The sequence below is a fragment of the Oryctolagus cuniculus genome, chromosome 7, assembly GCF_051225735.1.
Source record: "Oryctolagus cuniculus isolate XC-2025 breed Fujian yellow rabbit chromosome 7, ASM5122573v1, whole genome shotgun sequence".
NCBI classification, from domain to species: Eukaryota; Metazoa; Chordata; class Mammalia; order Lagomorpha; family Leporidae; genus Oryctolagus; species Oryctolagus cuniculus.
Window position 1 is genome coordinate 70,829,912 of NC_142873.1, and position 15,708 is coordinate 70,845,619.

The 15,708-nt window shown below is 41.4% G+C and overlaps 2 protein-coding genes across 4 annotated transcripts in view; one reads left to right on the plus strand and one right to left on the minus strand.

Annotated features, from left to right (window-relative positions):
• LRRC39 (leucine rich repeat containing 39) overlaps positions 1 to 15,708 on the plus strand; it is a 30,292-nt gene that overhangs the window by 8,543 nt on the left and 6,041 nt on the right. For 2 of the 3 annotated variants that reach the window (XM_002715469.6, XM_089300299.1), the window contains exons 3-6: positions 1,777 to 1,882; positions 3,208 to 3,364; positions 3,946 to 4,082; positions 14,006 to 14,151. In XM_002715469.6, coding sequence (XP_002715515.2) covers positions 1,777 to 1,882; positions 3,208 to 3,364; positions 3,946 to 4,082; positions 14,006 to 14,151 — 546 coding nt within the window. Of the gene's footprint in view, positions 1 to 1,776; positions 1,883 to 3,207; positions 3,365 to 3,945; positions 4,113 to 14,005; positions 14,152 to 15,708 lie in introns of those variants that run through there. The other variant, XM_089300300.1, reaches the window with a different exon arrangement.
• Positions 9,636 to 15,708, minus strand: part of TRMT13 (tRNA methyltransferase 13) — a 30,570-nt gene continuing 24,497 nt past the window's right edge. Inside the window, exon 10 of the mRNA XM_089300296.1 lies at positions 9,636 to 10,031. Within this exon, the coding sequence (XP_089156422.1) occupies positions 9,994 to 10,031 (38 nt within the window). The 3' untranslated portion in view covers positions 9,636 to 9,993. The remainder of the gene's footprint in view (positions 10,032 to 15,708) is intronic.

Sequence of the window (15,708 nt, forward strand, 5' to 3'; positions counted from 1 at the left end):
ATAAGTGTTACATTGGCCCTGTGGAAGAAGTTGGTCTTATAGATAGAGAAGGGCTTTACAAAAGCAAATACAAGAAACAAAAAGTAGATTGGTCATTTCAAAGTTATGATCCTTGTAAGGCAGGGACATGGATACAGAATAACAAAAAAATAACCCTTTAATATGAGGTTATTTTGTTAGTGTAAGGGTTGTGACAGAGGGAACTTCATTATGAAGTTGGCCCATTATGAAATTGGCCTATTTGCAAAATTTGGCTGTTATCTGTCTCTCCTGTTTCTCAAAAGGTCACATAACTTATTTTCAGTTTGGTGAAATGAAACTTCAGCTCCAATTTTGATGTTTAGGCAGGTCTGTTGGGTCACAGGGGAGGAGCCTCATTCACAATAGCTTCCAATAGCTTTTTAGTGAACAATTCACATAAGAACTTGTAGATAGATGTCCATAGCATTATTCAGAATAACTAGAAGTGGAATTAACCCAAATGTCCATCGACTGATGAACAAATAAACATATTGGTTATACATGGTAGATACATTTGGTAGACACATAGAGTGGAATCATTTCACTATAATAAAAAGGAATCAAGTACTGATACATGCCTACAGCATGGATAAACTTGGAATAAAACAGTGCTAAGAGGCCTGACATGAAAGTCCACGTGTCCTATAATGTCACTTGTTGGAAATGTCTTGAGTAGGGTAAAACCATAGAGACAAAAAAGTATAATAGATTGTCAGGGAGCAGGAGATGGAGAAATAGAGAGGAACTGCTAAAGGGTATGGAATTTCTTTTCTGAGTGATAAAATATTTTGATATTAGATAGCAGTGATGGTTGCTCATGCTGTGAATATAGCAAAATGCACTAAACTGTATACTTTAAAAAATGACATGGCATATGAATTCTATCTTTTTTTAAAAGAATTATTTATTTATTTGAAAGGCAGAATTACACACAGAGAGAAAGAGAGGTCTTCCTTCTGCTGGTTCATTCCCCAGTTGACCTTGATGGTTGGAGCTAGGCCAGACCAAAGCCAGGAAGGACCTGGGCCATCTTCTACTGCTTTCCCAGGCCGTAGCAGAGAGCTGTATTGGAAGTGGAGTATCCAGTACTTGAATCGGCGTCCATATGGGATGCTGGCACTGCAGGTGGTAACTTTTAGCACTACACAACAGCATCGGCCCCTGAATTGTATCTTCAAAAAAGCTATTGTAAATAAAATCAATGGAGAGCTACAATACTTTTCAGAAATTTAAAAATAGGGCATTTGTGGTGCTACTTATATTTATGTCTTGCAAAATAAATTTTTGTCTGATTTCCAGATACAATTGGTCAAATGATTGTCTCTGATGGGTTGTTTTAAAAACAAAATGAGGGGCCGGTGTTGTGGTGTAGTGGGTAAAGCTGTTGCCTGCAGTGCCAGCATCTCACATGGGCGCTGGTTCGAGTCCCGGCTGCTCCACTTACAACCAGCTCTCTGTTATGGCCTAGGAAACAGCAGAAGATGGCCCAAGTCCTTGGGCCCCTGCACTCACATGATAAACCCAGAAGAAGCTCCTGGCTTCGTATTGGCCCAGTTCTGGCTGTTGTGGCCATTTGGGGAGTGAACCAGCAGATGGAAGACCTTTTCCTCTCTCTCTCTGCCTCTGCCTCTCTGTATCTCTTTCAGATAACTAAATAAATCTTAAAAAAAAAAATAATATTGCTTTAGAAAATAAATAAAACTAATCCTACTTGTGTCAATATCTATGAACTAAAATGATTTTCTGGTCTCCTAGGCTAGTGAGGATCTGGGAAGAACGAGTGTGCTTAACCAAGCTAAAAGAAAAAGTCACAAGGGAGGATGGAAGAGTCATTCTGAAGATAGAAAAGGAGGAATGGAAGGTAAGCATCAGGAAAGCAATGTTTGGCACCTTGAATTTTGTGGAAGAGTTGAGAGAATGATTCTAACATGGTATAACAAAGAGTGGGATAGCTGGAAAATCCAATTTTAATAATCCACCAAATTAATTTGGGCAGCATGAACCACTGAAAAGAAACATAACTTCATAGTTGTTTTGCACAGTTTCAATGTGCTTCAACTCTGCCTGAACTTAAGTCATTTGTAGTACTTCTCCTGCTAGTCCTTCTAATAAGCAGTTTCTCATTTCCCATAAAAATGATTATATGGCTTTTCCAAAGAAATGCGTAAACAGTCCACAAAATGGAAATGTGATTTTGTTGTTGTTGTTCTTAGGTCTATTACATGATTCATAGTCTTTCTCTGTCACCATCACACCCATACACACAGAAATACCATTGCTTAATGCCATTAGGCATACTCTAATTTTTACTAGGGCTTCCAATCTTTGGGTCAGTATTTGTTTTCATAATATAGATATATTTAACTTTGAGGTTAAATCTTTTATTTCTCTCCTGGCTATTTTATGGTGCATTGGAACAGGCATAGAGATCAGAAGAGTTGGAACTCTTAAAAACCTTAAGTTTAAAAAAATCTTTGGGACCAACACTATGGCATAGTGGGCTAAGCTCCTGCCTGTGGTGCCAGCATCCCACATAGGCGCTGGTTTGTGTCACAGCTGTTCTTCTGATCCAGCTCTCTGCTATGGCCTGGGAAAGCAGTAGAAGATGGCCTAAGCTCTTGGGCTCCTGTGCCCACGTGGGAGACCTAGAAGAAGCTCCTGGCTCTGGCTTTGAATTGGCCCAGCTCTAGCTGTTGTGGCCATCTGGGGAGTGAACCAGAGGATGGAAGACATTTCTCTCTGTCTCTCCCTCTCTCTGCCTGTAGCGCCTCCTCTCAAATCAATAAATAAAATATTTTTAAAAATTCTTTAAAAATTTAACTCACACAAAATAAACAGAAGTAGAAGAGAAGTTTGAATTATTGATTAAAGTCATTTTTGATATTCTAATTTAATAGCTTATGTATTATAGGAAAACCTAATGCAACAGAATCTTCAGGACATACTTCTATGTGTGTGTATGTTATTGAACAAGATATGTTTGAATTGGGGTTTGAGGGTTTGGCAAACAAAACTGTAATGGTCTGAAAACTTATAAGCAACTCAAAGTGCTTTGAAATGTAGCCAATCCAGGAAAAAAATACAAATTTTTACAAATCAAATAACATCACCATGCAGTGTCGCAGGATATTAAAGTAACTTGTTAAGTAACACAATGACCCTGTTATTTCTTTCACTGGAGTTTAGACTCTGCCTTCTTCTCTACTGAAACTCAATCAGCTACAAGAATGGCAACTTCACAGAACTGGTTTATTGAAAATTCCTGAATTCATTGGAAGATTCCAGAACCTCATTGTGCTAGATTTATCTCGAAACATAATTTCAGAGATTCCTCGAGGAATTGGTAAGAAAGATTGCTTCATTCGTGTGTTAGTTTATCCAAGCACAAATGTGTTTTCAGTACATGGAATACAAATCTCATCTTTATATAGCCTTGAATCTTGAGAACATTTTAAAAATTTAATCCAAGTGAAAGCTTCTAGGAGATCCAAGCTTCTGAGTTTACTGAAGTAATTGAGGATGAGGCGTCAATGTGAGATTCTGGAAACAATATTCCTGGTTCAGCTATTCTCCTTAGAGGAGAACAGGTAAATATTAAAAAAGAAAAATCTCCAAAATAGAAAATTACTGAAGATGTAATATAGATAAAACAGAATTTCCCCCCTCCCTCCCTTTCTTCCTTTCTCTCTCTCTCTCTCTTCCTCCCTCCCTTCCTTCCTTTCTTCCTACCTTTCTCTGTCCTGTTTTTAAAATTTTTTTTGCTCACAGCACAGTAAATCTGTTTGAAGAAGGGGTACAATAGAGACTGGAAAAATGGAAGAAACTAACTATGAATTTGCTGATAAAAGCAAGTTATGATATTATACTTAATGGAAAACATTATTTTATATCCATCTGCCATCTATTGTGTATTATTTTTTGTAGGACTGCTCACTAGGCTTCAGGAACTCATTCTTAGCTACAATAGAATCAAGACTGTCCCCAAGGAGCTAAGTAACTGTGCCAGCTTGGAGAAACTAGAACTGGCTGTGAACAGAGATATATGTGATCTTCCACAAGAGGTCAGAAAGATATAAGTGCCTATGATATTATTTTCCATCAACTAGTTTATTTCTCAAATGTGTGATTGTTAAAAGTAAAACTAATGAGGAAATGCTATAAATTTTATTGCAGAAAAATACTTAATTAAAATGATTTGCTATTATATGAATAACATAAGCTTTTAGTTAGAGAAAAATCTACTTAACGTAAAACATACTGTATTATTGTTACAGTATTGACATCAGTTGATGGCTAGACTGATCTCATTGAGGTCAGAGTCAGAGTTTTAATTTCTTAAATTACTAGAATTGAGGGCAGAACCTAGATTGTAATCATTACTTAATAAGGGCATTTTCAATGAGTAACTGATTATCATAAAGCATAGTCCATGTGGTAATTGAAAAACTCTTTATCAGTTTTTACAAAGTGATTTTTTTAATTTTTTTTTATTTTTTTATTTTTGACAGGCAGAGTGGACAGTGTGAGAGAGAGACAGAGAGAGAAAGGTCTTCCTTTGCCGTTGGTTCACCCTCCAATGGCCGCCGCTGCAGCCGGCGCACCGCGCTGATCCGATGGCAGGAGCCAGGTGCTTCTCCTGGTCTCCCATGGGGTGCAGGGCCCAAGCACTTGGGCCATCCTCCACTGCACTCCCGGGCCATAGCAGAGAGCTGGCCTGGAAGAGGGGCAACTGGGACAGAATCCGGTGCCCCGACCGGGACTAGAACCCAGTGTGCTGGCGCCGCAAGGCAGAGGATTAGCCTATTGAGCCACGGCGCATGCCCAAAGTGATTTTTTGAGAAAGAGATGAATGTAAGTTTTTTATGCATTCATCTGGGAAATGTTTATAATTCACCAATAATAGTTCTTTTTGCAGGTAATACAGTATATATATATATAGATCCCATGGACAGATAGATGATCCCATGGACAATTTCTTTACACATACAATTTCTTTATTCTATTTCTAATTCTTATGATTTTTAGCCCTAGAATTGTCTCTGTTCCTAAAAGCTATGTGAATATGTGTATTTCTATCAAGCCATTTTTCCCTTAGCTTCTTCACTTAAAACAGAGCTTATACTGGAAAAGATACTAAACTGAAATCTTAAGCCTAGGACTATTTATTACCAAAAATGTGTCTCTAATATCCATGTGCCTTGGACTCACACCATTTTACATTACTAGATATCAGCTTTCAGACAGGGGAAATTAGGACTGTTAGATTGTTTAGCTTTATTATCTTTGCAGTCTTCTAAAAGCAAATGGTTCTGGTACTACCGAGAAACCAGTCAATGGAGGTTCATCTTTCATCTATCAAATTACACACACTGTATGCACACAAATGTATATATGCTTATGTAAAAGTAATATTTTTATCTTCAATCTTGAGCAATTTTAAAATTTCAAAAGTCTGATGATGTGGCTTGAACTCTAACTCAGAGAAACAGAATCTCCCACTAAGCAGGACCCTCTTGCTTTTCTGCACTATCCACAAAATGCATTTGTGTACTTACCTGTGATGCAAATGTTAATCTGACCATATCTGAGACAGAAGTAAAACATAGAACTTTCCTAGCTAACTGGACAGGTTTTTGTATAAGTGTTAACCGAATTCTCACATCTTGAGACTTTCACTAGAAACAGCAACATTTATACATTTCAAAACTGATGTTGAGAGAAAAAAAAAACAAGTTAAATCACCATATCTTGTGTAGTAATCCTTATATTAAAAATGAATATAATAGTAACATATATAGAAAACATATATAGAGAAATTATAAGAACATTTATGTATATAGTCATAGTCATAAAATATTTAAATACACATATATAGAGAAATTATAAGAACATTTATGTATATAGTCATAGTCATAAAATATTTAAATACACATAAGAATATCATTGGTGCAGTCATATCAATTCATTTACTTTCTTAAACTGAGGACACTGATCTTATATTTTTTCTTTAATTTTATTTTGAACTGACACATAAGAATTTGTACATTTTAGCCGGCACTGCGGCTCACTAGGCTAATCCTCCGCCTTGCGGCGCCGGCACACCAGGTTCTAGTCCTGGTTGGAGCACCGGATTCTGTCCCAGTTGCCCCTCTTCCAGGCCAGCTCTCTGCTATGGCCCGGGAGTGCAGTGGAGGATGGCCCAAGTGCTTGGGCCCTGCACCCTATGGGAGACCAGGATAAGCACCTGGCTCCTGGTTTTGGATCAGGGCGGTGCGCTGGCCGCAGCACGCCAGCCGGGGCGGCTGTTGGAGGGTGAACCAACGGCAAAAAAGACCTTTCTCTCTGTCTCTCTCTCTCACTGTCCACTCTGTCTGTCAAAAATTAAAAAAAAAATAAAGAATTTGTACATTTTAATGGGTGCCATGTGATGTTTTTGTAAATGTCTATCCACTGTGTAATATTCAAGCAGAGTAAATATATCTATTTCTTGAAAAAAACTTTTTAAAATATTTATTTATTTACTTGAAAGTCAGTTATACAGAGAGAGAAGAAGAGGCAGAGAGAGGTCTTCCATCCACTGCTTCACTCCCCAATTGGCCGCAGTGGCTGGAGCTGCGCAGATCTGAAGCCAAGAGCCAGGAGCTTCATCCAGGTCTCCCATGGGGGTGCAAGGGCCCAAGCACTTGGGCTATCCTCTACTGCTTTCCCAGGCCACAGCAGAGAGCTGGATCAGAAGTGGAGCAGCCGGGACTTGAACTGGTACCTATATAGGATGCTGGCACTTCAGGAAGCGGCTTTACCCGCTATGCCACAGTGCCGGCCCCATGAAAAATTTAACATTTCTTTATGGTGAAAGCATTCAGAATTCTTTCTTTTACTTTTTTTATTTAAGAGCAAAAAACTGGGGCCAGCACTGTGGCATAGTGGGTAAGTCGCTGCGCAGTGCCAGCATCCCACATGGACGCTGATTCGAGTCTCGGCTGCTCCTCTTCTGATCCAGCTCTGTGCTATGGCTTGGGAAAGCAGTAGAAGATGGCCCAAGTCCTTGGGCCCCTGCACCCACGTGGGAGACCTGGAAGAAGCTCCTGGCTCCTGGCTTCGGATTTGGCACAGCTCTGGCCATTGCAGCCAACTGGGGAGTAAACCAGCAGATGGAAGATCTCTCTCTCTCTCTCTCTCTCTCTCTGCATTTCCTTCTCTCTCTGTGTAACTCTGACTTTCAAATAAATAAATAATTTTTTTAAGAGAGAGAGAGAGAGAGAAATCTACAGCACATTACCACTATCTATAGTACCTCTACAGTGAAACAGAACACCAGGACTTCTTATTCCTGTCTAACTACAACTTGATACTCGGGGAATCAACATTTAGCCAGCTCTCCCCTACTCCTTTCCCTAGCCTCTACAACCATCTTTATACTCTCATACTTCTATCAGATCAACTTTTTTAGGTCCTGTAGATGAGTGAAGTCATGTAGTCTTGGTCTTTCTGTGTTGGATTTATCTCACTCAACATAATGACCTAGATAGTTCCATTCATGTTTTTGCAAATGATAGGATGTCATCCTTTTTATAACCAAATAGTATTCTGTTCTCTAAATGTAATACATTTTCTTTATCCATTCATCAGTTGATAGATACTTAGTTGATCGCATTTCTTGGTTAATGTGAATAATGCTACAGTAAACATAGGATGTAGATATTGCTTTAATGAATTGACTTAATCTTCCTTAGGTATATACCCTGCCACAGGATTTCTGGATCCTATGATAATTCTATTTCTGGTTTTTTGAGGAACCTCCCTACTTTTCCATGATCACTGTACTAATTTACATTCCCAATGACAATGTATAAGAGTTCCCTTTTGTCCACATTCTAGCCAACACTTGTTATCTTTTATCTTTTTGATAATAACCTAACTGGAGTGAGCTGATATCTCATTGGGTTTTTTTTTAAACTTTTATTTAATGAATATAAATTTCCAAAGTACGACTTATGGATTACAATGGCTTCCCCCCCTCTACCGTCCTTCCCACCCACAACCCTCCCCTTTCCCACTCCCTCTCCCCTTCCATTCACATCAAGATTCATTTTCGATTATCTTTGCATTTCCTTGATGATTAGTGATGCTGAGCATCTTTTCACATACCTATTGGCCATTTGTATGTCTTCCTTTGAGAAATGTCTATTTAAATCTGTTTTTTATTGAATTATTTGTTTTTTTACTATTATTTAAGTTTCTTATACACTCAGGTATTAACCCTTTGTCAGATGTATAAGTTGCAAACATTTTCTCCTACTCTGTGGATTATCTTTTCATCCTGTTGATTATTTACTCTGTTGTGCAGAAGCTCTTTAGTTTGAAGAAATACCATTCGTCTATTTTTCTTTCTGTTTCCTGTGTTTTTTAAGAGTCTGACCCAAAAATGCTTGTCCATTCCAGTATCCTGAAGCGTTTCTCCTGCTTTCTTCTAATGTTTCAAGTCTTAACATTTGAGGTCTTTAATCTATTTTGGGTTGATTTTTCATACATGGTGAGAGATAGGAGTCTACCTTCACTCTTCTGCATGTGGAAATGCATTTTGTAAAAAATTATTTATTTGTTTATTTGAAAGGCAGTATTACAGGAGCAAAGGCGCACGTGGTGGGTGGGATGGTCTTCCATCCACTGGTTCACTCCCCAGATGGCTGCAATGGCCAGCGCTGAGCTGATCCGAAGCCAGGAGCCAGGAGCTTCTTCCAGGTCTCCCACGTGGGTGCAGGGGCCCAAGGACTTGGGTCATCTTCTACTGCTTTCCCAGGCCCAGAGAACTGGATTGGAAGAGGAGCAGCCAGGATTCGAACCAGCGCCCATATGGGATGCTGGCACTGTAGGCAGTGGCTTTACGTGCTTCGCCACAGCACCAGCCTCTAGAAATGCATTTTTACTAGCATCATTTATTGAAAAAGACTGTCCTTTTTCCATTGCACATCTTAGCCCCTTTGTCAAAGATCAGTTGACTGTAGACGTGTGAGTTTACTGCTAGGATTTCTATTCTGTTCTATTGGTTGATGTGTGTTTTTATGCTAATACAGGCTATTTAAATTTATTTATTTTAATTTTGTCTACTTGAAATCAGAGTAAATTCATACTGATTCACCCCCTAAATGCCCACAATGGCCATGGCTGGGCCAGACCAAAGCCAGGAATCTGGAACTCCATCTGTGTCTTCCACAGCAGTTACAGGGGCCCCAGCACTTGGGCTATCATCCACTGCCTCCCAGGATGTGTTAGCAGAAAATGGATCAGAAGTAGCAGCCAGGATTTGGACTGGCACTCTGATATGGGTTGTAGATTGTAAGTGGTAGCTTAACCAGCTATACCATAGTGCCTGCCCCTGTAATACTTTTAAGTCAGTAGTGTAATTCCTCTGGCTTTTATTTTTTTAATTTTTACTCAAGATTGCTTTGTCTATTCAGGGCCTTTTGTGGTTCCACACAAATGTTGGCAGTGTTTTTTCTAGTTCTATGAAACATGTCATTAATATTTTATATGGATTGCATTGAATCTGTAAATCACTTTGGGTATTATGGACATTTTAATGATACAGATTCTTCCAATCCACGAACATGGGATTTTTTTCATTTTTTTGTGTCCATTTCTTTTATTAGTGTCTTTTTTTTTTTTTTAAAGATTTAGTTATTTATTTGAAAGTCAGAGTTACACAGAGAGAGGAGAGGCATAGAGAGAGAGTGAGAGAGAGATCTTCCATACGCTGATTCACTCCCCAGTTGGCCACAACAGCCGGAGCTGCGCCGATCCAAACCAGGAGCCAGGAGTTTCTTCCGGGGCTCCCACATGGGTGCAAGGGCCCAAGGACTTGGGCCATCTTCTACTGCTTTCCCAGGCCACAGCAGAGAGCTGGACTGGAAGTGGAGCAGCCAGGTCTTGAACTGGTGCCCATATGGGATGCAGGTGCTTCTGGCCAGGATGTTAACCCGCTGTTCCACAGTGCTGGCCCCTATTAGTGTCTTTAAAAAAAAAAAAAAAAAAAAAGATTTGTTATGTTTTTGAAAGTGAAGTAGCCAGCCAGGAAAGGAACAAATGCCCATATCTGCTCACCACAATGCCAACCCCTGTTTCAATTAAACTTCTTTCTTAATTTCTTCCTTGATCCATTGGTTGTTTAGGGGTAAGTTAATTTTCATGTGTTTTTGTTGTTTCCAAAATTTTTGGTACTGATTTCTAGTTTTACTGAATTATGGGTAGGAAAGATGCTGGATATAATTTATATTTTTTAAAAATTTGTTGAGACTATTTTTGTGACCTATGTGTATGATCTATCCTGGAGAACTTTGCCTGTGTTGTTTGGAAGAATGTGTATGTTGCCGCTTTTGGATGGAAAGTTTTATAGATGTCTGTTAATTGATCTAGGGTGCAATTTAATTCTACTCTATTACAATAGTAAATCATTTCATTGTGTTCTCATGAGGTTTGCTGAGTTTCTTTAAAACAGCTATTTTAAATTCTTATGAGCTTTTTTTTTGACAGGCAGAGTTAGACAATGAGAGAGAGAGACAGAGAGAAAGGTCTTCCTTCTGTTGGTTCACTCCCCAAAATCCGAAGCCAGGAGCCAGATGCTTCCTCCTGGTCTTCCATGCGGGTGCAGGGCCCAAGCACTTGGGCCATCCTACTGCCTTCCTGGGCCACAGCAGAGAGCTGGACTGGAAGAGGAGCAACCGGGACAGAATCCGGTGCCCCAGCTGGGACTAGAACCCAGAGTGCTGGTGCCGCAGGCGGACGATTAGCCTAGTGAGCTGCAGCGCTGGCCTCTTATGAACTTTTAATAATATCATATCCAAGGTAGTTGGTTTCTGGAACCTTGTTTGGTGATGACACGGTTTCCTGAGAATTCTTTGTGCTTGTTTGTGTATGATGTCAAATATGCTTTGAAGGATTCCCCCACACACCACCATTCTTCCTATCCTGGCTTCTTTGTGGCAGTCCTTTCAGAAATTCTAAGCAGTCCTTTTATTTGCTCTAGGCCTATGGACTTTTCTGCAAATTCAGCACGAGGTGGCGCTCTAAATTGAGGTTTGCCACAACTTCCCCACTAGCACACTGACAATGTCTCTGTGATGCCCAGAGCTCAGATGTATCTCAAATCCACAGATGCTGTGACACTCACAATAGATCAAGGAGGTGTCAAAAAAGGATAATCCTTCCCCACAAGCCCCACACTCAGTCCTTTGGCTACCAACACTGCAATGATAGATCATACCTGGAGCACATAGCCTACCCAGACCAACACAGCATGGGGTAGGTCCAAAGCCCGAATTCTATGGTCTGCTGCTGAAATGGACTCACAGCTTGTGGCCACTGCAACTAGCTAGAAGTGATGTTGGCTGGCATTTAAGTTTGACCAGCTGGAACCATAGGACTTTATTAGGTACTAGAACAAGTTGAGTTTCCTCTCACAGGAACTGGCTCAGAGACAAGGACTACTAGGACCTGCCTGATGTTGTTTTATTCCAGCAGCAGAGTCTCAAGTCACAGTCCTGTGGTTCTTTACCGTCTTCCTAAGGATGGAGAAAGGGTGAAAAGGCAGCCCCTTGGCTGTTCAGGTTGGCACTAAACCAAGACACACCTAGGTCTCAGTCGGCAGCCCTGCACAACCCAAGGGGTACAAACCAGGTCCATATGAGGTTAGCATGATACTAGGACAAGTCTATCCAATAAGGATGCAGTTCTCCCCCTGATGCCAGGACAATTTGAAAACCTTACCTGCAGGCTGTGGCCTACAGGTGAGAGGATGGGGATAGAGGCCTTCGGGTTGTATCTGGCACCAGGTCTCATAGCAGCAGCCTGGGTCTGAGCTCCAAGGCAAGGTTCTAAGTTTCCTTTCCTGTCTTGCTCCCCAGTAACTGGAGTTTTACTCTGCTGTCTTTTGGAGGTTGGGGGAGAGGTGGTGCATCAGCCACTTAGCCACCTGAGTAAGGACAGTCATAAAACTGAGTCTACAGGGGCCGGTGCTATGGCACAGTGGGCTAAACCACTGCCTGCAGTGCTGACATCCCATAGGGTGCTTGTTCAAACCCTGGCTGCCCCACTTCTGATCCAGCTTCCTGCTGATGACCTGGGAAAGCAGCAGAGGATGGCCCAAGTATTTGGGTCCTTTCACCCATTTGGGAGACCTGGAAAAAGGTCCTGGCTCCTTGCAGCCATTTGGGGAGTCCACCAACAGATGAAAGATCTCTCTTTATCTCTCCTTCTATCTCTGTAACTGAGCATTTTGAATAAATAAATCTTTAAAAATAAAAAACCTAAGTCTGTAGGTATTCTCATGGTAGTGTTGGTGCTAGATTCAAGTCTAAGGTCTGGATTTAATTCCCTCTCCCTCTCCCAAGAGGGAGGCGAGATGTCTATCATGCTGTGCTTCTTGGAACCGGGAGATAGGTGAAGTGGGCAACTTTCTTTTCTGCTTTATTCAATGTCTTTTCTTATTGTACTAAAAACAGGCACTGTGATTTCTCACTTGGCTTCCAAGGCTCTTGCAAAGGCAACTTGGTGTATGCATAATTCTTCAGATTTGTGTCTCTCTGGACAGAGATCACTTGAGTGTCTTACTCAGCTACCATCTTACTCTGCTGTTCTAATCTTGATGGCTTTCTTCGTTTAGAAAACAATTAACAACTGGTAGAGCTGATGACAGAGATGACGTATATAAATTGTCAGACACTAAGATTCTGTCAATAGGAATAAACAGACTCTTTGGAAAATTAATAGCTTATTCAGGGCAGGATGTGAGTGACCTAGGCTGGGAAACACAAGCTTAGTGACTTTTATGAGCCTTGGGAAGTGTTCCAAAGTGTCCAAATTCCAGTCAGATTTATCTGTTCAATGACAGTAAATTCTATTTGTCATTCCATAAGGAATATACACTGGCTTGGCCTGGAAAGATGGGCTTTAGGTAAGTTGAAGGCAATTGCTCACAGGTATTTTCTTCTCTTTTTCATCTTTCTTCCTCTTTCTTTCAAGGCTTTTTTGTTTATTTTAAAGTCAGAGCTACAGAGATTATATATAGAGAAACATCCTTTACCCACTTGTTCAGTCCTCAAATGGCCACAACAGCTGGAGCTGGTCTAGGCTGAAGCTAAGAGCCAGGAGCCTCATCCAGTTTCCCACCTGGGTGGCAGGGGCCCAAACATTTGGGCCATCTTCTGCTGCTTTTCTAAGGCCGTTATCAGGGAGATGAATCAGAAGTGGAGCAGCCAGGACACAAACCGCACCCATATGGGGTGCTGGCATAGCAGCCAGCAGCTTTACCTACTACAGCACAATGCCAGTCCCGATATTACTTTCTTTAGACCATGATTGGTTATAAACATGTTCAGGGACAAGGTAAACTGAAAAGATGGAACTGATTCATTTTAAGAAGGAATTTCTTGGAATAAATAAGGAGGGTAAAAGAACGGGTTGCATAAAGTTGCTCCAGATGGCTAAGATGAAACAGATCCTATGTACACATCACCCAAGTCAAATTGTCCTGGTGGGTAAGATCAATAACTTTGTCCAGACACACCTCAGATGGGTCTCAGTAGGTGTTTCTCTTGAATGCTCTGCAGGCTTTTTTAGGGGCAGTTTGTTCTTAATTCAATACAAATAACTATTATTTTTAAACTGGAGTTTCCCAATACAATTCTCAACCACTAGATGCTTACTCTTGGAGAAAAAGAAAGCCTTTTGTCACACAGGTTTTGTAAAGCCTGGAGCTTGGTTATTTTGAAAATACATTTTCTCTAAATAGATGAAATTTTGACAAATTTTTCATTTCACTGGAGGGTTTTTTTTGGGGGGCGGGGTGGTGGTGGTGAGGGACTATTACTAAATAAAGCCCTAGGGTAATCTGAACATTCCTGGATGTGAAATATCTTCTTTACCAATGTGATTTTCTAGTAGCTTACATTGTGAACATTCACTTAGAAAGACCTGTTTTCCTCTTCAGCTCAGCAATCTGTTAAAACTTACTCACCTTGATTTGAGTATGAACCACTTTACTACAATCCCTCCTGCCGTGCTGAACATGCCTGCTCTTGAGTGGCTGGACATGGGAAGCAACAGACTTGAACAACTTCCTAATACTATAGAAAGGTAAAGTAAGTACCTTTTTATGCTACAAGGAACTTCTTGAAACTATCTATGAAAAATGAGAACAAGTCGGCGCCGCGGCTCACTAGGCTAATCCTCCGCCTTGTGGCACCGGCACACCGGGTTCTAGTCCCGGTCGGGGCACCGGATTCTGTCCCGGTTGCCCCTCTTCCAGGCCAGCTCTCTGCTGTGGCCAGGGAGTGCAGTGGAGGATGGCCCAAGTACTTGGGCCCTGCACCCCAGGGGAGACCAGGATAAGTACCTGGCTCCTGCCATCAGATCAGCGTGATGCGCTGGCCGCAGCGCACCGACCGCGGCGGCCATTGGAGGGTGAACCAACGGCAAAAGGAAGACCTTTCTCTCTGTCTCTCTCTCTCTCACTGTCCACTCTGCCTGAAAAAAAAAAAAAAAACCCTGAAAAATGAGAACAAACTAAACAACAGGGCTCCCATGCATAATCAATCACAGTAGATCCATTTAGTTCTAAATATGCTGTTTCAACAGAAACTTATTATTACTTATTCCAAGTAAATGCATTTTGGAGAGGAAAAACTGGCTGACTTCAAGAAATGAACAAGAATATGCCAGAACAACAACATTGCCATAACAATAACATTATGAACTTTACAAACTGATGAAGAAACTTACAGAGATGTAGCTAAATTGTCCAAGGTCACAGTTTTAAGCGGGCAAGCTGAAGTTTGCATATTGGCAATTAGCCCAGCCAGAGTCCATGCTGTTAGTCATCATGTTGAGTGCCTTGCCCTAAATGGGCATATTTATTATTTCTGATTTTTTTTTTTTTTTGACAGGCAGAGTGGACAGTGAGAGAGAGAGACAGAGAGAAAGATCTTCCTTTGCCGTTGGTTCACCCTCCAATGGCCGCCGCGGCCGGCGCGCTGCGGCCAGCGCACTGCGCTGATCCGATGGCAGGAGCCAGGAGCCAGGTGCTTTTCCTGGTCTCCCATGGGGTGCAGGGCCCAAGCACCTGGGCCATCCTCCACTGCACTCCCTGGCCACAGCAGAGGGCTGGCCTGGAAGAGGGGCAACCGGGACAGAATCCGGCGCCCCGACCGGGACTAGAACCCGGTGTGCCGGCGCCGCTAGGCGGAGGATTAGCCTAGTGAGCCGCGGCGCCGGCCTATTTCTGATTTTTAACGTAAGAAACTAACTCAGATGAATATTTAAGTTTTTTTAATTGTGGCCGACGCTGTGGCACAGCGGGTTAAAGCCCTGGCCTGAAGCACCGGCATCCCATATGGGCACTAGTTCAAGACCTGGCTGCTCTATTTCCGATCCAGCTCTCTGCTATGGCCTGGGAAAGCAGTAGAAGATGGCCCAAGTCCTTGGGCTCCTGCACCTGTGTGGGAGACCCAGAAGAAGCTCCTGGCTTCAGATTGGCATAGCTCCCTCCAGCCATTGTGCACATCTGGGGAGTGAACCAGCAGATGGAAGACCTCTTTCTCTCTCTGCCTCTCCTTCTCTCTCTGTGTAACTCTTTCAAATAAATAAATAAATCTTTTTTAAAAGATTTTTTAAAAGATTTATTTATTTATCTTA